This window comes from Rousettus aegyptiacus, unplaced genomic scaffold (genome assembly GCF_014176215.1).
Source record: "Rousettus aegyptiacus isolate mRouAeg1 unplaced genomic scaffold, mRouAeg1.p scaffold_m13_p_10, whole genome shotgun sequence".
In the NCBI taxonomy this organism is placed as follows: Eukaryota; Metazoa; Chordata; class Mammalia; order Chiroptera; family Pteropodidae; genus Rousettus; species Rousettus aegyptiacus.
The window spans coordinates 31,324,161-31,346,446 of NW_023416285.1; the positions used below are offsets into that span (position 1 = coordinate 31,324,161).

Here is a 22,286-nt window from a genome sequence, read left to right on the forward strand (position 1 = left end):
AAACAGATATATGTCATGTACCATATATGTATATGCTATGCTAGAAACAATTAATTTCTCTGGAAATTAAGAATAAGATAAATATATATAAAACTGGGATGATAAAATATTGTCTTAGGTTTAGGTACAGCCATTTCATTCAATAGGTCAGCATTGCATGTACTGACCTGCTGATTCTTAGCTTCCTCATTTGAGGAGGCTCTAATGACTTCACTCAAGGTCTAATATGAACTGAGCAGAACTTATTTAAACAAATATTTAACCATAACAATGGAAGTGTAAACCACCCTACAAATGAATTGGGTAACTATTTGCATTCCCTGATAACCATGAGGAACACATGAGCAAACAGATGAGACTACTTAACTCAATATTAACTGTAACTTCTATATCTCTCTAGTATATCCCTAAGACAGTGTTTTCCTTGTCACTGTTGTTTTAACCTGGAAAATGACTGTCAGAAAAGAAAGCAGGTGCTAACAAAAACAAAACAAAACAAAACAAAAAAAGCAGCAAACTTCTCTTCTTAATAAAACAGAAAAACCTCACCCTAATTACTGTGGCAACACACTCCCCAAAACACTTACACACACACACATGCACACACATAGGCCCATCTTTCCTGAACCATGTTAATCATGTTGAGAGATCATATCCACTGTGATATCCAGTTATATTCACTTATGAGATTTACGTCTTTTCTAGTTCTAAGATATTATTATAGAAAAATATTTGTGAGTTTTTTAGAAAACCAGCTTTCTAATGAGAGCAGTTCCAGCAAGGGCTCTGTGTGTGGTGTGTGTGTGTGTGTGTGTGTGTGTGTGTGTGTGTGTGTGTATTCTTTTTTCCAGTAACTTCACTATAAAGTAGTAAAGAATATAATGTGTGAATGCGAATCTGACTACAGGCCTAGAGGACATCTTCTGCTTCTCCAGTCTTCCATCTCCTCCCTCCTCCTATTTCCAGGAAGATGGGGAACTAGCTCCCTTAATTTGAAATTTTATTTCAGAAGGGCTACAAGACTGACATCAAGTGGTTACGTCAGAAATAACACCTAGAGTAAACCCCTTGATCAGATAAATCTTCTTTGCTTAAAATACACTATTTTAATAAATTGATGTTTAAAGAAGGAGGCAAGCATGCATGCTTTTGCTTGGTTTGTAAAATATCTGATGTGAAATTCAATAGCCATGTAACTGACAATATCTCCAATACTTCTTAGGTGTTATTCTGCCAGTGGTCATTGCTTTGATTGTAATAACACTTTCAGCGTTTGTTCTGGTGGGTTTGTATCGAATGTGCCGGAAAACAGACCCAGGTAGGTAATGGTGTTTTGTTTCATTTTATTTTCATAAAAGAGAATACACATGCTCAGTCTAAATTTAAATTTAAACTCCTAAGAGGAGAGAGGAGTTATAGGAAAAAATTAAATGCTATATTGCTTGATCCCAGAAGTAGAGAGGAAAGAGCAGAGAAATCCATCGAATGCTGGTGAATGTAAGAAGTAGGAATTAACTACTCTTGGCAGATATCAAATATGGACAAATTATTTTTACTGAAATAGTCCCAGTTTTGTTGGTTATGGGGGAATATGGTAGTTAAAGAAGGCAAAAAATGTCATACCTTTCCTATAGTGAAGATATCCTCCTTTTCTATGTGACAAAGGACAAAGGGAAGTCTTGCTAAGAATTTAGTTTGGAGGCTCGTAATCTCAAGAAGAGTGTTCAGTGACTAACTTCCCTCCTGGGAGGCACAGCTTCCTTCCAATAAAGGTGTCTTCCATGATTGCGTGTTCTGCCAATTGCATTGGTTCCTCAGGATTGAACACAATTGCAATTTTTAGTGGGATTCTAATTTGAAATTCTTCATTATCCTCCTTAATCTTTCTAAAAGCATTTAGAAGTCTTTCCTCTTTCCTTTAAAATGACACTACTCCTTTAAACATCCTTACTCTTCGTTTTCTCCTTTTTGCTCTTTTACCTTCTCCTTGCCTCTTAAATACTTATGGTTCTCCAGATTACATTATACTTCTAGTCTTTTTAAAATAAACAGTTTATTTTAAAATAGATTTAGATTTACAGAAAAGTTGCAAAGATAGCTAGAGTTCCAGTACATCTTACATCTGTTTTCCTTATTATTAATATGATATATTTGTCACAATTAACCAATATTCATCTATTATTATCAACTGAAGTTCCTACTATATTCCTACTATATCTTTCAGTCTTTATTTAGTCTTGTTTTCTGTTCCAGGAACTTGAACTCTGTTTTCATTCAACACTTCATCTGAATTCCCATTCTGTTCCCATGGCTCAGCACTCCCCACTGTTACTGTAGAAATCACTCTACCTTTCTATTCCAGACCCTGCCCTGCTTGTGCAATGTAGTGCTATGTATCCATGCCTTCATCCATGCTGCTCCTTCTTCTAGAACGTCCAGCCCACAACTTAACTTTTATAACATACCTAACCTCCAATTTATCCATCAGCATCCAGCTCAAACACCAATTTAATGTAGCTTAGTATAACACACCACCTCTTTAAGCACAATGGAGTGTTCTCACTTTGAATTCTATAGAATGTTATGATATTATTCATCATGCTATAGTATAATTACTTCTCTATATGATTGTTTCCTCTTAGTCTGTTCTGGATGCTATAACAAAAATATCGTAGACTGGGCGGCTTAAAGAACAAACATTTATTTCTCACAGACCTGCAGGCTGACAAGTCCAGTCAAGGTGCTGTCAGATTGGGTGTTTGATGAGGTTATTCTTCCCAGTTTATAAACAGCTACCTTCTCTCTGTGTCTTCACACAGTGAAAGGAACAAGAGAGTTCTAGAGGGTCATTTTTATAAAGGCAGTAATCCCATGAGGACTCAACCCTCATGACCTAATCACCTACCAAAGGCCCAATGCCATAAGATCATTACATTGGGCATTAAGTTATGACATATGAATTTTAGAGGGACACATTCAGTCCATAACATCAGGCAACCTCTCCAGTCACAAAACATTGCATTGTTCATCATATATAGAGGAACCTTACTAACGCTTGTTGAATTAAATTTTCAAGTTTTCAGTAAAATAGAACCTTGCCTTGCCTCACTTTAATTCTAAATATTTCACTAACATAATTCTACCTAAGTCTCAAATACTGTTTAAAAATAAAAATCAATTCTTTTTATAAGATATACAAGCCACACTATTCTTTGTTTACCCCATGGACAAGTGCTTCTAGGACACAAATGAATGCTCACCCTGAGGCCATTCCGAAACCAAGAACCGCAGGATCAGCTCAGCGCAAGAGCTTGACAGTGCAAGGAAAAGTTACAAGGCAAAAACAGTAGTGTTCATTTTAGCTCTTGGTGGAAAATAAGAAGAAAACAAATCAATGACTTTCCCTATGGGAGTCAGTGAATAAACTTCTTAATAATGTCTAAAATATGTTTTCTTACTCAGTTTCCAGAGGGGAAACAGCATTTTTATAAATCAGTTTATAAATCAGTTTCTCTGAGTTTCTAAAGCACCAATGCAAACTTTTAAGGGAAATCAACCATCCAAGTTGAAGCCTGTGGGTGTTGAGTATATAGCAAAGGTAAAAAATTAGTGTGCTAAATTCATTTATAAAAATACCCTGTACTGAAAAATTGCTTTGCATGGGAAGATTTGCAAATAAGTTGTTTGAAAAGTTGACATATTCTATTAAGGAGGACTCTATGGATGAACTGGATCATTCAGAAAACAACAACAATGTATAGAATTCCTACCACTCTGGAGAGCTATTCTAAAGACATGGAATACTTTATAACCAAGTGTGGCAATTGTACAAAGAGCCAAATCTATTTGGTTATTGTTAATTTTGTTTTCCAAATAGAATTTATGGCATTGTTACATTAAATTAGTAACACTAAACACCCACATTTAATCACTCTTCAGTATGTGGGTGAGACTTCATTAAGTTCAGAAAATTCATGAACTCACTCTGCTCTCTGGAAGACAACATGAATCAAGAGAGTTCTGTATGAAATTGCATCACAGGTGACATCATACATGGCAGTTATAATAAGAATTTTTTTTTAATGTTAAAACTCTACTGGGAGGGAAGATAAGGTTGAATTTAGTTGGCAAACAGCACATGGTACCATGAATTAAATCCTAGGAATTAAGAGTCATGATAGGGTATCTTTGCCAAGGTGACAGAACTAAAAGTAGCCAAAATACTAGTGAAAACCAAAGTCTTTATAAAACAATGATGCTCAATGCAAGAAGAATGATATTCAAAGGGCTTTATATATCTGATGACAAGAGCTAGATCAGAGACCGAAGGAAATCTCAGAGACAGGAGCTGAGTAGCAACGAAATAAAACCACAGAAAATTCAGGAACAAAACAAGGGGGACTTAAAGCAATCACATTACATAGTTTGCTTAATAGACCACAGGATTACAAGGTTTGAATACCAACATTGGCTCCCAGAGACCATACTCTTGTGCAGAATGAGTCATCTGAGTTCTCACTCTAAGTCCAAGTTATTTTCTACCAGACCTTATGGAGCAGCCTGGCAAAGCATACAAAAGATTAGTTGCCATTAGTAGCCTCAGTGACATTTTGCACAGCACTTTTGACAGGCTGAATCAGGGGGATTCAGATGCAATTAGAATTGATAGCTTCATCGTAGCTCACTACAAATACAGTGATTTGTGTCCCCAGAAAGAGCAATATATAAAGTCAGAAATTCAATTCTCTGATAAAAAAAAAAAAAAAAAAGTAATTCAATACTTGGAGAATTTTCTTCAGAGAAACTGAAATAAACTGAGACATTTTCTGGTCTCTGTGGGATATGTGATAATGAATAGTAGTTTCACAGAGTGATATGAAATTATAAGACAAAAATTAGTCTGGAAGTAAGTTCGGTGGAGTTAGCCTAGTTAGGACTATTTCATGAATTTATTAGCCATACCTGAGAAAACGAGTGGTACCATATCTGAGAAAATGGTCAAAGGGGTATAGAGTATAAAGATGAAAAGATTAAAAATTTGCTTTAGAAATTTCTCTACACGGAAAGTAGGTCTCTTGGGTTTTGTGTAGCCCAAGCTTCTTCAAATCTAATAACAATTCTGTCTTCTCCTAGGCACGCCAGAAAATGGAAATGACCAGTAAGTGATGCCAAACCATTTTTTTCCCCCTAGAAGCTCTTTATATAGAGAAAAGTACTGATCTTACACTAACAGTTTTTTTGTTTGTTTTTTTAAAGAATCTGTGTAGGAAGCACTATAAATGAAGTTTGGCTTACTATTTATCAGAGTTCTCTCTGTTCAACAGAGAAATGCCAATGACTAAAAGAGAGTATTGCTCTTAAGCTTGGGCAAAGTAGTAAATTGAAAATCAAAAGCTGAAATGAAAACATAGAAGAATGAATATAACTATGAGGATTAATATTATAGAAAACATGTCTAGAGTTTTTTTAAGTTTTCCCAGTGACATTTTCAGTATGTTTATCATAGCTGCACCTTGAGACAGCTAACTTTACCTTAACAGTGGATGCTTGTTCTGCATCGGCTTTTTAAAAACAAAGTGATTGCTGTCAATCAAGCTAACTGTTGCAATCAAAGTACTACAAAGAGATAAACTGTTTTAATGTCAAAAATCAATTCTGTGGTTAAGTGTTGACCTGAATTTGTAGCCTGCCTTTATGTAGGTGTTTTTGTATGTTCATCAGGCTGTGAACTTTAGAAATAATGTCCGTAGATTACCTACCCTTCTTAATTATAAATAGAGGCTTTTGAGATGTCCAAGGACAGGAACGTGGGTTTGAAACTATTTAGAATCTGAAAAAGGACAGTTGGGAACTCTTAATTAAAATAGTTCAGACAGAACTCAGCACCAATCCAAAAGATCTCCAAACATTTCTATGTCTTATCCTTCATAATTCAAGACTGGAGACCCATACCATATAGACCTCGTGACAAGTGTTTCACTTGACCCATCTTGATATTTAACTTATCTGATAATCATCCCTATAACAGAATGATGGAGATTTACTGACTTGATTCCAGAAGTGGAAAGTGCTATAGAATTATGTGTCTGTATGTGATGAGACACAGGTTTTGCCATAGAAACACATAAAAATATATATGCTTATGTATCTTCTTCAATCTGTATATATCATATTTACTTTCTTTCACAGACATACAATACTAATTACTGTGATGCTAATTTAAATTCTTCTGTTCCAAATAGACCTCAGTCCGATAAAGAGAGTGTGAAGCTTCTCACTGTTAAGACAATTTCTCACGAGTATGGTAAGCTCCCATATTGCTGATAAGATGAAAAACGATTATTTCAAAATCTAACTTGGATTTTGTTCATGTCTGAAAGTTTCTTAGGAAATAGTCAATTATCAATTTCCAATAAATACAAAACTCTCCTAAAAAGGAAAGGTGGAGACCTGGAAATATTATTTTTGGTAAAATTATTGGATTACCTGGCTTTCAGAGGTTGCTTTTTCTTATGTCTTAATGTGTTCTAAAGAATGAGTGGTAACTAGAGGCATTTTCCATTCCGAAGTAGTGGGAAAAAACCCAGTACTATAGGATTTTTTATTACTGCTGTGATTTTGTTTCATTTTTGGTAATGGCTGTGTATAGTCCACTGAAACAAACATTCATCAGTTAAAATGTAAATCATGTTTTGTGTAATTTCATATCATTTTAATTGAGTTTCCACATGAGGCCAAAACACAATTTCCCATTGATAAAATTTACATTTCTTTTTCTGATTTCTTAGGTTTTAATTTAACTTGAGTTGAAATGTAAAAGTTTTTTCAAAATATAAATATTATTTGTATGATTATGTTATATCAAGAGCAATGATAAATGAAATGCTAGTTTTCTAAAAACAAAAATGCATGGATTATTTTCTTGTTTTGAGACATGTTTAAAACATTAATATTATGAAATAGATAAATAAAAAGTAATTATTAGCTCTACAAAACAATCCATGTGGCTCTATTTAAATATCAAGTTTCATTATGACACTTACAATATTCAGTTCCCCCAATGTTACCCATACAAAATAGTCCCAGAATACAGATGTTATGTAAAGTAAGAGTTATAGAATGATAAACTACATAACAAATAGTGGCAAAAAATTTTTGTAAAAAAAAAAAAGTTAGATATATTGGCCCAATTCAAGAGCAAGATATCAAAGGCTGAAAGTGGCTCCAACTTCAGGTAGTAAATTCTAACTAGAACAAACTACAAGAGGCAAAAAGAAGACTTGAAAAGTGAGGGCACCCAAAAATCTGCAGAGGCAAACCCAAACTTCTCAGGTGAGCCATTGCCGTTACATAAAAACCTTCTTCATTGTGGTATCTCTTCTATTCTTTGATGTACATGGTTCTATCAGAGATAACCTTTTGAATGGGCAGAGAAAAAATTCATTCACAAGATAATTGGTAACAGATTTCCCCTGGCTCTTCGCATGTCATGACTAAATAGACAACTCTATTCTACCAGGTCAGGAAAAAATTGCCTAAATGTGAACCAGTCCTGAGTAAGCAGGCTCATGAATCAGAGTCCCCAACTCCCAGGCCATGAACCAGTACCTGTCCCTGGCCTGATAGGAAGCAGGCCACACATGAAGGTGAGCGGCAGGCTAAGCGAAGTTTCATCTGTATTTGCAGCCGCATCCCAGTGCTAGCATGACCACCTCAGCTCCACCTCAGATCATCAGGCATTAGATTCTCATAGGAGCACTGGTCCCTAGTGCCAAAAAGGTTGGGTCCACCGCTGTGAAGAATCCTGAGTGTAACTATACCATTCGTCAAGAAGAGTTCTCAGAATCTGCGTGTGACTTGCAAGCAAGCATCACAATTTCATTGCTCTCTCCTCCTCCATTGTGAATTTAACATAACATTTTCCAAGCTGTGGGTGGCATGCTGACCAGCACTTGGAAAAACCTCTGTGTAGAGTCCAGTGGCTCTCCTTGTGAGGAGGAGGCTGGGATCATCTACAACCCTGTTCTACCAGGGAAATGACAACTGACACCAGAATTGAGACATCCAGAGCGGAAAAGTCTGGAGAACTTCATGTTTTTTGGTGGCAAATTTAATATCTGATTCTGCTTTAAGGCCTAAGGAAAATTCTACATAAGCTGATATCCCCCCCTCGTGTAATAACTATAGTAATAAGTGGAACAGACCATGATGGGATTGTTAGGAAGACCTTTAACTCCCCAAACTCCCTTTTCTTCGGAAACAACTTTTCAGGACACAGGTCTAAGGAGGAATTATCATGGAAATAGTAATATCTATTCTCTGGTGCTTTAATTTCTGCCAATCTCATTTAGAACTCACACCTCATTTAATACAATAACAGCTCAATGGTCAACCCAGGTGATTATCATGGAAAGTATTTGGTGGGAGAACAAGACCAAAATGGGCAATTCAGAGTCAATTTCAATAGCCTAAAATAATCTAAAACATAATGATCTCCAAATGCTCTTAGTACTACCATAACTTTTAATAAATAAAATTATGGTAGTACTAAGAGCATTTGTCATGACATGTGAAGAGCCAGGGGAAATCTGTTACCAATTATCTTATGAATGAATGAATCTCTCCACTGTCTTTCAGATTTATCCAAATATGCTTTCTTTATGAAACTATGCTCACCATACTCAACAGAAGTTACACTATTATAATTTTTTACTTAAATATCTTTTGCTCAATAGTGACATTTTCCCTAAAATATAACTAAAATAAAATCTGAAGTGATTAGCTGTCATATGAGTTCACAGATTTAACCCAATCTTCTCCAATCTCCTATATAAAAAAAAAAAAATTAGAAATTTTAAAAAATACAAAAAATAACTTTATAGAACAAATATCTTACCACCTACCACTCAGAATTGATAGGTTTGACATTTTATGTTATTCACTTTATGGCCTAAGAAATATAGTGTGAATTCATATGCCTAAGTAGTAATAAAAATTTGAGCTTCAGCGGCCATGACAGTTCATTGGATTGGTCAGTACTTCCACTTATAAACTCTGGTCTTATATCTGAAAAATAAAATATGTCATTTTAGAGGTCAATAAATCATGTTTCCAAAGAAAAAGAGCTCTGCAGCCACCCACCTTCAAGGAAAATGCCAGTGGATGCTAAATTGCCTGGATTTCTAGGAGTCTAAATGGATCATGGTTATTGTTCTGTTCATTTTCTTCTGATAAGACAGTTTCTTGCCCTAAAGCCTTCTTAGTAGTCCATGGTGTTTATCTTTCCACACTCCCTACTTCCTTTAAATACATTCTCTCTCAAGCAGGGTTTTTCTGTTGACAATGTAGCCCATGAATGTTTAAAATTAGATTATTTACTCTAGGAATTTTCTTTAATATAAAAGAGAAAGTCTACTAGAGTATAACAAGAATGTGCTTTCAGAAAAAAAATTGGACACCAAACATAGCAGATCAAGGAGTCCTTTATGGTAACATAAAATCCCATGCAGTTTCGGTAAGGGATATGGCTCAGTTAAACAGCCCGTGATGGACTGCAAAATATACACATGACATGGTTCGTGTTAAATGTGATTCCCACTGACATCACATCTCATAAAGTTAATATACGTTATTGCATTTTTAATATTTAAGGCTGTAAAATTTATTAGGAAAACTGTTTACATTTATTAAAGAATCTATGACTCCACAGAACAAAGAAAACACAGTACCTTTGAGTTTAGTTTCAAAGCATTACTTGATTTTAAACTATTTGGTGAAAGAAAAAGCAGATCTGAATTTATTATAATATTGCTCTGCTTAGAAAACTCAGATAAGCGTGTATTAGCTAACATTAAGTTCAAACACGTGAGCATGTCTACCGGGGCTGCTATGATGTGCCAGACTTCTCTTGCCCAGTTGGAACCGCTTACTATGACATATTGCCCAGACGTCATTCATCTCCTGTCCATGTCTTCCTTGCTGAACTCAAGCTCTTTAGAAGGAGAATTTGGTGCCTTGGTCTCTCTTTTGTCACTCCTTCCTCCCTATCCTCACCATTATAGTAATTGCACATTATTAGTATATTATTAGTACACTAATATTAATTAGTATACTATGGTAACTACTCAGTAAATACACATTTTTTTGCTTATTTTTACAAATAAAAGTTGATTGACTACAAGATATGAATAAAAGTGTAAAGATCAGCAAAAGAGTCATCAATTCATAAAGCCATATATTGATTCAGCTTTTATGTTCTCAGCCTTTCAATATTTGGCTCAATCTCTACATTTCCACCAAAGCTTTCTTGATTGTCTCAGCTATACATAGTCTTTCTGTCTTCTTCACATATTAATTTGGAAAATCAACATACATTACTGCCTCTTATATCTTTTTTTGTGGCTTAAACTGCCATTTTAATATTTGACCACACTATGTACAATGGAAGATAGAAAAAATACAAACTAGAAAATAATTTAAAATTACTCATGAAACGCAACCTTGGTGTAATCATTATTGACATTTGGTATATTCCATTCCAGTTTTTTTTTTTTTTTTAGGTATGTATGTGTCTCATTTGCTTTTACTGTAGATATCATTATTAGAACTATCATTGGAATCAGATTGTTATTGAATCTTTCTCATATTCTCTATTCCCAATTAGACAGACCTTGAAAGGATATATTCAGAATTATAATAATTTTCATATGATATGCTTTACGTGACTTCTGGCCCACCGTAGGGGTCCAATAAATGTTTGTTTTGTTTACTTCTCATTCCTGAACTTCATACCCATGGATTCCAGGAGGTGCTGAGCTTTTTACAGTATAACTAATAGTGACTGAAAGGTTGTTTTGGGGTTAGGCTGTCGCTCTGTGCCTGACATTTCTGAGCACAGGACCTAATGAGTTCTCACAAGGAAGTTCTGGTTTGTTCTCCTCATAGGTTTCTAGCACTATTTATTATCACCCTTACCATGCAGGTAACAGACGACATTAATGGAGTCCCCATAGGACAGGTTTCCTAACTGGCAGATAAAAGCTGGAGCAAAACTATGACATTTATTCCCAAAGCTGGAGACTTTGACCCATGTTACTTTTATATAGTGTAACTGATCCTGAATCTGCCTGAAAGACACAGATAATGTGAAATGTGTTGATCACAAATCCAGGGGCATGTAAAAATGCTTGGTGTCTCTCAGCTTCCCATCATCATAGGTTAATATTTATCTTTATATTGGATGATGGAATAAAACTGTTATTTTGAAAAATGCCCCCTGTGCCGTTCTATATGATACCAAAGTGTTCATGTGGGCATACAAATTCATTTTCACAAAACTCTCACTGAATTATTTAAACAGAGGATTTTAGAATGTTTTCTTGATAAAATAGCAATTTAACTATATGACATGGTTTTGCTTAGGCAGAGCCAGCTCATGGAACAAGCAAAAATCAATAGCTCATTCTCTAGGATGCCTGTCTTATTATCACCTCCAAACTCACACCCCACCCCCACACCAGGGAGTTAGTTAGCACTGCTCCTTTAGGGTGAAAACTGATGATGGCCAAAAAAAGCTCATCAATCTTGGTGAACAATTTTCAGGGCATACCAAGAGGCAAATTGTGGCTCTAATGACATTCTTGCAGGGAAATAGGACTTTTCTTGAAAAACAAAAAACAAGCCAAGAAACTTTATTTTCTTCCTTATTCACTCCCTGAGCTCATAGATCAAAACATTCCTTCTCTTTTCAGGTGAGCACTCTGCACAAGGGAAAAACAAGAACTGACAGCTTGATCAATCCTCCCCACACCTGGGCGTACATATGTAAGTTCCCTAATTTTATTCACTGAGATACTCATTAATATCTGTTTCGTTAGCCTGCTGCAAGCTAGATTATTTTTAAAGATTTTTATATGCTGAAAAGTTAATGGTTTGTATCTGTGAAATCATTGTTGCCTATTTGTCTAAAAACAAATACTAAGAAGATTTGCTAGAGAAATGAACGTCTTGGGGGCCGTAAAACGTACTTTCAGTTGCCCTTCCTACCTCAGGGATGACACAGTTTACTCTTTCTGCTGTTGCTAATAAATGCAGTTTCCTTATAAATACAGTTTGCCTTTACCCGGGTCACTATACACTCACTGACAGTGGAAGTTATACAGGGTTCTATCACTAACAAAGACTCACAGGACTCAAAATGACAATGGTTACAAATTTGTAGTTTATTGCAAGACAAGAATATAAGACAATAGCTGCATTAAAAATGTGTATCACAGCCAAAGCCTGGCTCAGGGCATGGGGTCCAGACAAGCCAGCAAGAAAGTCTGATCGTCCTCCATCTGTAAGGACTAAACCTGGATGTACTTTCTCTCTGGGTCCAAGGACCATGATGTGTGCACAAATCACCTCAAACAAGGTGATCCAAAATGCATTCTCAGCTGGGGTTTCTTATACTCATCTGGTCCCATAGGCGATTTCTTGCTATATAACTAGCTGAGGGATAGTGCCCTCCAGGTATTTCGGTGAGACCAGATGTTAATGATCAATTTCATTACAATAATAATCAATAAATAATTGAAAACTCTCAAAACTAGGGTTACAAGCAACACCGTTATTCGGCATGCTCCATGCTTTGACCAGCAATTGGTGCAAAGCAGGTACATTTCCTATTTCAGTAAAACAGCCCAGGTTGATTTTAGACCTGCTAGAATTAACCCTCCCAGCTTAGCATGGGATTGTCTTTTGCCTTCCTAGAATTGGCTAAGGAGATTTTCTTCTAGCCTTATTTTTCATAAGAACCATTGATTAATGGCCTCATAATTAGTGTCTGACCCTTTTTAGCACCTGCAGAAGAATTTTCCTTTTGGCAACTAATATTTAAAAACAACAACATAAAAGAACAAATAAATATGTACATGCCCATAATTGGCCTGACCACAATGGCAGTCATTCTGGGTAGTGTCCAGGGGGCAGAATATCATTGTTGTGTCCACTACCTATGTCTCCTGCCCAGCCACTAATACAATACTGATTGATACAGACACTCAGCTAGTGCTTGTTGCATAAATGATGACTACCATGCTTCTCTGGGCAGAAGCAGGAGATGGACAGAGGAGTGCCATCAGCCGTATCAGAATTCCATCACTCTTCAGCCAGCAAGGAATGGATTAGAATGAGAGAAATCTGAAAGTTTGCCTATCTTTTTTCAATGGACACTTTCAGGTACAAAATTCGAGAAGCTGAGAAGTTTGAGAAGTTTCTGGAAACACGTGCATAGAAAGCTTTCTTCTATACCACTAATGGTTTCTTTGCAATCATAGTGAAAGAATGTCTTCTAGATGATCAAAATGGAAAAAATTTCATAACTAAATTATCAAATTTGGAGGAAGACAAAGTCTTCCATTAGTTGGAAAGAAAAAAAAAAGGAGACAAGGAGAAGTGCTGACCCAGATAAGCTCAACCAAAAACATTCCCATCCAACTCCCATTGCTTTCTATTTTTGTACTTTAAAAAGTATCTTTTGATTGCAGTGATAGTTTTTGTTGCTCTTCTGCATAATTTTGGAATTACAGTATTGATGAAGATCAGAAAATAATGGAAACAAGTTCGACATCTATCAACTCCACTATTTTTCTTACTTTTATCCAATGTATTTCTCTTAGCAATCACTATACTTTAAATGTAGTAACCAGTGAGTAATTACTTTCTAGGTTATCAACTAGAAATCAGATATCAATTCAGAGATTCAGGATAAATAGAAATGTAGTCATTAGAATCAGAAATTTGGGGAAACAAGTTGAGAAGTCTTTCACTCTGTGTGTAACAGCAAACACTAATATAGATATATTCACCCATATTAAAATTTTTCAACTCAGAATAAAATTCTGGATATATTTGGTGTTTGCTGCTTCATATACTGATTATCTATTTTGTGCAGAAGATTATATTTAATGCAAATTGCCAGGACAGACAAGAATTCCAAAATACTTACGATCTGTGATCTTTGCCCTCTGCAAAACTTTGTCTAGTGACAGCATGAAATCACACACACAAGAAATAAGAAAATAATTAGAGAAAAAATTAAAAATTATATGGGCAGGACATACTGATTCATCAATTCAAACTAGTTCTAAACTCTCTGAGACTTTTATATAAATAATGAAAAGATGAATAAGGGTTTCAAAAAATTATATCTTTTTACTGCAGATTTATCACTACATTTGGGGATCATAATTTTTTTTAAATATGAAAAAGATTGTTTTAAGAAATTTTTCTGGTATAATTCACTGGGACCACCCTCAATATAGTTATTAGTACAAAAATAACTTCTATTAAGTTTTGGAGGCCACTGGAATCAAATATTAGAGATACATTAGCTATATGTACTTCTGTATATATTTATATTCATTTACAATACAAATGTGCTCTATTATCTTTTTCTGAGATTAATTACCTTATGACTAGGTGTGGCAAGGATGATATCACTAAAGAAACTGATTTGCTGTGACATAGAACTTCTGCTAAGGCCACAATTTTTAAGCAAAAATGTGAAGCAAGCAAAGAACATTCTTTTCTTATTTATTCCAATAAATGGTCTGAATAAATTGATCAATTGTGAGTGTGGTGGTGGGGATATTAGCTGATAATATTTCTATGGAGAAATGTATAAAGAACTAAATGCAAAAAAATAAGAGACAATAGAAAAAAATGTAGTATGTTTCATTAAGTATCTAACGGAATAAGAATTTCAAAATATAAAACAATATAAGAAAATTCAATGGAAAAAATAGAAATTCTACCATATCACAACTTAAAACTTACACACATAAAAACATTATTATAAAGAAACTTATAAGACAAAAATTACATTGAGAAAACATCATAAATATGACACTAATTAAATAATACCCTAGAATTGTACACTTGAAACTTATTGGATTTTGTTAATCAATGTCACCATAATAAGTTAATAAATAATAAAAATAATAATTAATATCCTAAACAAGTAAAGATGTTTATGTGTATTGAGAAATAGAAAAATGAGCAAAGGCCATGATCAGATAATTTATAGAAGAGGGAATAAAAATGATAACATAAAATTATATACAGTTCTTATACTACTACTAATCAAAAATGTAAATCAAGACTAAAAAATATAATTTTAATTTACTTAAGATTTTTTTGAAATTTTTAAAAATTATACTGGTGAAGCAAATTGTCTTATACATTGCATTTCAAAGTAAAACTGAATTAATCTTTGCAGTGGGTTCCACATTATAAAAACAGGACAGAAGAATCTTTTCTCCTAAGACCATTATGCTTCTTTGTTTATAAAGTGTTGTCAATATTCTTAAAGAATCTATCATCATACTTTATTATAAAAGTGATCATTTATTCTTTGTAAGAATCACAGATTTATGAAATTTTAGGGTTGTGAGAGATTCAGTAACTGTAAAGTCCTGTATTATTGTTATTGAAGCCAACATATTGAAGTTTGGAGAGATTATAATGTTGGAAATAGAGCAAATTATGAACTAATGAAAAAAATTAACAAAGCAAGATCCATTTGGAATCAATATGGAATATACTCTGATATAAACTTTAGTTTTTTCCTATGTTGGTTTTTGATCCTTGAAAAAAAATGGTCAATACAATATTATCTGTGAGCCTTATTATATTCACACAAATCCAGATGTTTACCTAGCTGATCTATGCTGCAAACTCTTCATTGGGAAACTCACTTACAGAGGAGTACGACTGAGTTGAACAGAAAGTGACAGAGATCTAACTCCTTGCCAAGTACTAGGCAAGGTATAAAAAGGCATATGACATGGTTGCTGTCCTCAAAGAGCTTATAGAAGTGGAGAGAAATACACATAAGGAAGATCACTTTAGTGTAATATAGTAAATAATAAGATAAGTAGTATGGAAAGATAGGCATGGCACTTTGAAGTTTAATGGCAAATTTCTTAAAGAAGATGGTATTTGATCTGAGACTAGAATAAGAAAAAAGTTTACTTAGCTTTTTCTAGGCACAGGGAATGTACAAATGCAAAGAATTATGAAACTACATGATATATGAAAAAATTATAAATAATTGATTGGCCTAGAATTGCTCTGTACACATCTGCCACTAGGTCAGTGGACCACTGATACTGTTTCACAATGACATTCAGGACAGAAACTAAATGTAAACATTTAAAAATGCTTAGAGCAATCTGACATTGCTGCAACATTCTGTGCATGTTATTGTATTTTTAAAAATATCAGTTGGCAGTTCATTAGAAATTTAAAAACAACCTGATCCTTCACCATAGATCACTTGGGAAGCGCTGGCTTAGAGAGTATAGTTCAATGCCAGAAGGGCTGAGATATGAAGTTGAAGCAGTAGAGGCACCAAAGCATGAGAGGTCTTGGTAAATCAGAAAGGACTTTACAAGGCAAGAATGAAACACTTTCTTTTTCTAAGCAGCGTACAATCAGATTCTTTCTTCCTTCATTAATGCCATCAGGAAGTCATTTATTCATTTTGAGAGCCCCTCCAACCTTGGATGTAAAACTCACCCAGGAAATCAGTACAAAATTTGAAAGAGGGTCCTGTTTTGCTGGTATTTCTATAATCATTGTGCTTTTTCTAGAGCTACTCCATGCTCTGGCATGTGCTGGACCCTCTTTCACCAACAGATGCTCTGAAAGAACATCATAAATACCTTGTTCTACAGTCCTTTCCACAGACTCAGGCTTGACGTGAATCCTGTGGCCACTCTCTGCTCTTCAAACTGCCCGCCCCCCAAGCCGGTGCCCAGCTTTCTCCCATACAAAGAAATGGTGCACCCCTCCCTGCCAAAGACCCTGCTTCTGCAAACCATGCCATGAAAGAGCAGGGTACGGGTCTCCACCTTGGTACCACTGTCCACACCCCAACCCAACCCCTATATCAGTCTCCTCCCAGACTCCAGCACTGCCACATCTAACCCCTGCCAGGTCGGGAAACTCCCCCTTTCCTATTTGAGGTGCAGAAGCCTCCATCTCTTGCCCATTTTTGGACCAACAAAATTGTTTCTGTCCTGCAAACAAGAAAACCCCAAAGTCATCAACCAAAGCCCTAGCTCTCCTTGTGAAGCAGATATAAAGAGATGCCTGTTCATCCTTATTAGCTATCTAATAAGTAGGGAGAAAAATGAAAGTTGCCAATAAATTTCTTAATTAATCACATTGTCATCCCAAGCAATAGACCTCAAATTGTGTTGCATTAGTGGTAGGGTACAGTTAAGGACTTTAATCAGAAGAAACACATAATGAGATTTGTGCTTGAAACACATCACTGATGTTTACTACGGATGATTATTAATTCAAAAGGATCAAAACTAGAAGCAGAGCAGTCAGAAAATACTGCAATATTCCCTAGGAAAAGGACAAGGGCTTTACCAGGTCTGCAGTGATAGAAGGGATGGAGATGAAGAAATAGAATGGAATAGAGAAATGTCTGGCACATAAAATTCTCTAGCAGTGGTGACTGATTGAACATAGGCAATGGGGAATAGGAAGATTGGGATTATGGATGATGTCCACACACCTAGCATGAGAGCCTGGATCAGTCATGGAGGTAATAGCAAGCATGGGAATTATGGAGTGAGAGGGAACATGTTCGGGAGGCAGTATAGTGGTTTTCCTTTCAGACGTGTTGAATTTTAAGTGCTTGGGAGACATTCAAGTAATCCTGCTGGGTGGGAAAAAAATCAGCTAGTCACTAACAATTCCTTACAAAAAAAGTGGTCTCCCCCAACATCTCTACTTCTTAACTTTCTTAGAATCTGAACTTTTTTTTTTCTCTCCCCACCCCACAGGCTTAATCTTCAGCTTCTATGTTCCAGGGTTAGAAAGAGAAAAATCAATCCTGATTTCCAACCCTGCTTGCCAGTCTACACCAGTCACCTGTCCCAATAAAACGATGTCAAGAAGACGGGCAATGATCTGACAGAATCAAAAAGAATCCTGGGCCTCTCCTGTCCCTTGAGACATGAAAAAGCATGTTGCTACATTTTATAGGAACATCTTTAGCAGACTGAGTTTTAGGAAGGTCATTTGTGAGCAGTTAGCTTGACAGCCCAGGCACACGGATTTACTAATGATATGACCTTCCCTTGAGTTTAAAGTTTCCAGAGATGACAGATTTTATCCATGAGAACTTTTCTACTTTCTTGATGTGCTTATATTACCTAATGTTTGTATTTATTGTTTTTCACTACATTAATGCAGGGAAAATTTGTAAGTGTATTGTTAAATATTAGGTAGAAATCATAATGTGCCACTTTGTACATAAAAATATTTTATTCATATTTCTGTGTAATTTTAATAAATAATTACTGTATTCAACACACTAAAATACAATGTAACTGTAAAAATGGCAATGATATTGTCTTCCCATAATTATGAATATTTTTATTGATTATTTGAATATGAGAACTTAGTAATGAAAGGGGTCTGTAATAAGTGAGAAAAAGACAAAGAATTCATGTACTAGACCCTTCGAATGAAGTCAAACCATTTCTTTGATCTTTCTATTTGTAATTCACACTATATGACAAGGATGTAAGGGCATTTATGATACTCTGTACAGCATTCATTAAGAAGATAACAAACAAGATTGAGATTTTTTTTTCATAATCCTTTTAGTTGATACTATCTCTGTGCATTTTTTATTTTTTTTAGAAATGTAATGATTTGTTCTAGCAGTCGTTGTTAAATCTCTGTTTTATAGAAACCAACACTCCATAAATACATAATTGCAGTATTATTTTTCAGTGCGTCCCTTTCATTAACATACCATGTGATTACAGCTGCCACTCCGTCAGCGGCACACTCTTCTGTTGAAAGCTAATTGATCCACCTTGACCGCTTTGTGGACACATGCAATCGAAATGTCATGCTGGTTGAAGTTCTGTGGAAAGCTGTGAAACTAATAAACTACCAGTGACAGTTCCTTAATTTTTATGATTATTATCTAAGCTGGTTTCGATGCTAAATTATTTTAGCGACGTGAGAGCAGTGTGTGGTGACAGAACACTTATATAAAACTGCCTTTTAAATTTTTTTCAGTTGCGATATATTTGAAAACCTCCAGCTTTAAGGATTATATAAATAATCATCTTGGTTTGAGGTTCCTGATGTCTGGATTATTTCTAACCAGGGACACCAAGCAAACATATCTATATTTCTGACTGGTGTCTCTTCGTGTTTCTTTAAGAAGAAAGGTGGGGTATTGATGGAGGGAGGAGGTAAGAGAGTAGAGAAAAATGTCAAAGATCTCCTTGAGAGATGCTGTGCCCATGCTTAACTCTGACCTAGAAGTCTTTTAAATGAATGTGACAGTGGTTGGAACATGCCAACCATAGAGCATTTGTCTTCAGGAGGAAAACATATCAACACCCTTAGAATGCTTTAATGAGCTTCTTCAGTAGACACCTTGTTACACAGACTGTACTGCAAAGAAACAAGTTCTTCTGCAATTTAAATTGTTGTAAGTGGCGTCTTAGTCTGGCCTCTAGAAAAACCATTTTCTTGACTTTTCATAAACATTGTCAGAGAGTTCACAATGATTGGGAAGAAGGAAAGCTTTTTAATGATCATGAAAGAAGGACATTTATTCTAGTTCGAGAAAGAATATACTTGAAAAAAAGAGAATATACTTTACACTAACGACTCTAGCATTAAATATTTAAAAAGTCAAAGTGATAAGAGAATGGAGGAATTTGCAGAGATATTCATAGCATTTTATAGCATCAATCTCAGAGGTAATGTCTACACTTTAAAAATCAACTTAAACTTCTGTTGAAATAGGGTATTTTGTTATCAAGCCATTAATTAGATGTGTGTTTCAATTACCTGATTTAAATGATCTACTTTTTATGCCTGACTTGCTGTAAGCATTTTATTCTAATATATAGTTCGAATGTCACCGTAGCAAAGGAATAGCCGTATTTAGATCAAAGGCAAACTTTTCTATATGTTTGTTCTGCATGACAATATAAATATAATTTAAGTGTATCAATAGTCAAAACATAAGCAAAGCTGATTAAATGGCACTGCTGTCATCTGAGAGTAAACGGATGTTGTTGGCTGACACACTGGCTATGATCAGCCCACAGAGAAAGACTTCTAAATTCCCCTTGCTGAGCTGAAATAGTCCATTACATTTCTGACAAATCTGTCTTATTTCTTGTCTACATGCCATTCTAAGTTCATGAAGGTCATCTCAGGACATCGATGAGCCTTCAACAATGAACCTGCTAGCTTTCCCTGACATTTCTCTGTTGAACTCTACTTATGATCATTCAAGATTTCATGGGGTTCTAAAAAGAAATGGGGTATGTCCTTTAAAAGTTGTGTTTTGAGTGATGATAGTCTCAAGACTATGAAACTGTTAGTTATTGCCTGATAGTAAAGCTATCCTTCATTGTAATTAATTAAGTAATAGGCAAACTGAACCGAGAATTTGTGATGGATTATCTATAGATCTTCACTTAAAAAATTCCCCACAAACACAAACAAGATTTTTTATGTTCCTTTAAGTGAATGTACTTTGTCCTTCCTCCTAGATTTGTCTTATTGTCCTAAATATACCTATTTCCTGATTTGTTCACTTTTTAAAGGAAAAACATCTATCTTGTCCACCAATATTACATTCTTGAACTTGCAATTAGAATTCTACCAAAGTGATTGTGGATAATATCATTAATTAGCTAACATCATATCCAAGTCTCACTATGTGCCAGGCACTGTGATAACAACTTCACATTCTTCATCTTGGTTAATCATCACAATAATAGTAAGAGATACATTGTAACATTATATAATTATTCCTATTATTATTGTTATCATTATCACCATCATCGTCATAAGCATATCCATTTTAAAGGTATAGAAACCAAGACAGGAAGTTAAATAACATACTCAAGTTTCTACAACTGGTAAACAGCAAAAATTTAAATTTTAACCTAATTCCAAAATCCCTATTCATCACTATACTAGTCTTCTAATCTCAGTTTACTTATCTATAAAAGGGAGTTAAAGCATTTTTCTCCTGGCCATAGTTTAAAACAGAGGCTAGATTTATCATCCCACTATAAACAATTGAAAAACTGAACACCTGTTTCACACAGTGAACAAATACAGAGCTGAACTGTGACCTATGAGAAGAGAGAAACAAACGCATGAGCCCTGTGACTGCCCAATTTTGACACATTTCAGACCAGCTGCAGAGAGGAGAACTCCTAAATAGAACCAAGTAGTCACACTGAGTTGAGAAGGCAGAGATCGGAACAGAGAGACTAAGGTAGCTGGAATTTGTGGAACAGAGTACCAGACAGGAGGAAGCTACATAGAGAAAGACATCAACAAATCTGCATATAGGTGACTTTGTATCTTTTAATGAAACATTAAGCTGTACTCACACTTCGGGTGAAATTCCATGCTGAAAATTCTTAAGTATCATACAGAACAGAAAGACATTCAAAGTCAGATCAACCTTTTTGGAAAATCTTCAATAATTACCTTGATTAATAACCCCAGCAGATTCACATATTAGTAAAGCACCCCTAGATTAAAGCACTAACCAGCCTAAAAACAAGCTTTGAAAGAACGAAGCTGCTAATCCACAAAATATTTAAAGGCCTCCCAGGGCAAAGTCTGACAATCTTTTATACATGCAATGAAGTACATCAAAACAACTTAACAACATGAAGTTCCAAATATTCATCTTCCAATCTAAAATTATGTAGATGCTTCTGAAGAAGTAAATTGTAAACCATAACCATGGGAGAAATTAGTTAATGAAAATGAATTCAGAAATGGCAAAGAGGATGGGCACTTCACAATTAATTCCAAGAGAAAAGCATTACCCTGAGAATAAAACCAGCCAAAGACATTACAAGAAAGACAAAGAAAAAGAACCTATAGATTAATAGCCCTCACAAATATAATTATCAAAAAACCAAAACCATTAACTAAATATTAGCAAATAAAATTCGAGATCCTCAAAAAAGTAAGATTTATCCCAGGAATCTAAGGTTGTCTAACATTTGAAAATTTGTCATTGTAATATAATGTATTAACAGAATAAAGAAAAAAACTCAAAGCTTATCTCAATAGATATAAAAAATTTGACAAAATTCAATATTTATTCATAAGAAAATCTCTCATCAAACTAGGATTAAAAATAAACTTCCTCAATTGGATAAAGCACATTTATGGAAAATTTACAGCTAACTTTTATATAAATGATGAAA

General features: G+C 34.9%; 1 protein-coding gene across 2 annotated transcripts in view; it reads left to right on the top strand.

Moving 5' to 3' along the window:
* The window catches only part of EMCN (endomucin), a 92,697-nt gene extending 73,716 nt beyond the window's left edge, over window positions 1-18,981 (top strand). For both annotated transcript variants that reach the window (XM_016159078.2, XM_016159079.2), the window contains exons 8-12: window positions 1,223-1,318; window positions 5,134-5,158; window positions 6,243-6,304; window positions 11,751-11,823; window positions 17,847-18,981. In XM_016159078.2, coding sequence (XP_016014564.1) covers window positions 1,223-1,318; window positions 5,134-5,158; window positions 6,243-6,304; window positions 11,751-11,785 — 218 coding nt within the window. In that variant the 3' untranslated portion in view covers window positions 11,786-11,823; window positions 17,847-18,981. The remainder of the gene's footprint in view (window positions 1-1,222; window positions 1,319-5,133; window positions 5,159-6,242; window positions 6,305-11,750; window positions 11,824-17,846) is intronic.
* Window positions 18,982-22,286: the final 3,305 nt, after the last annotated feature.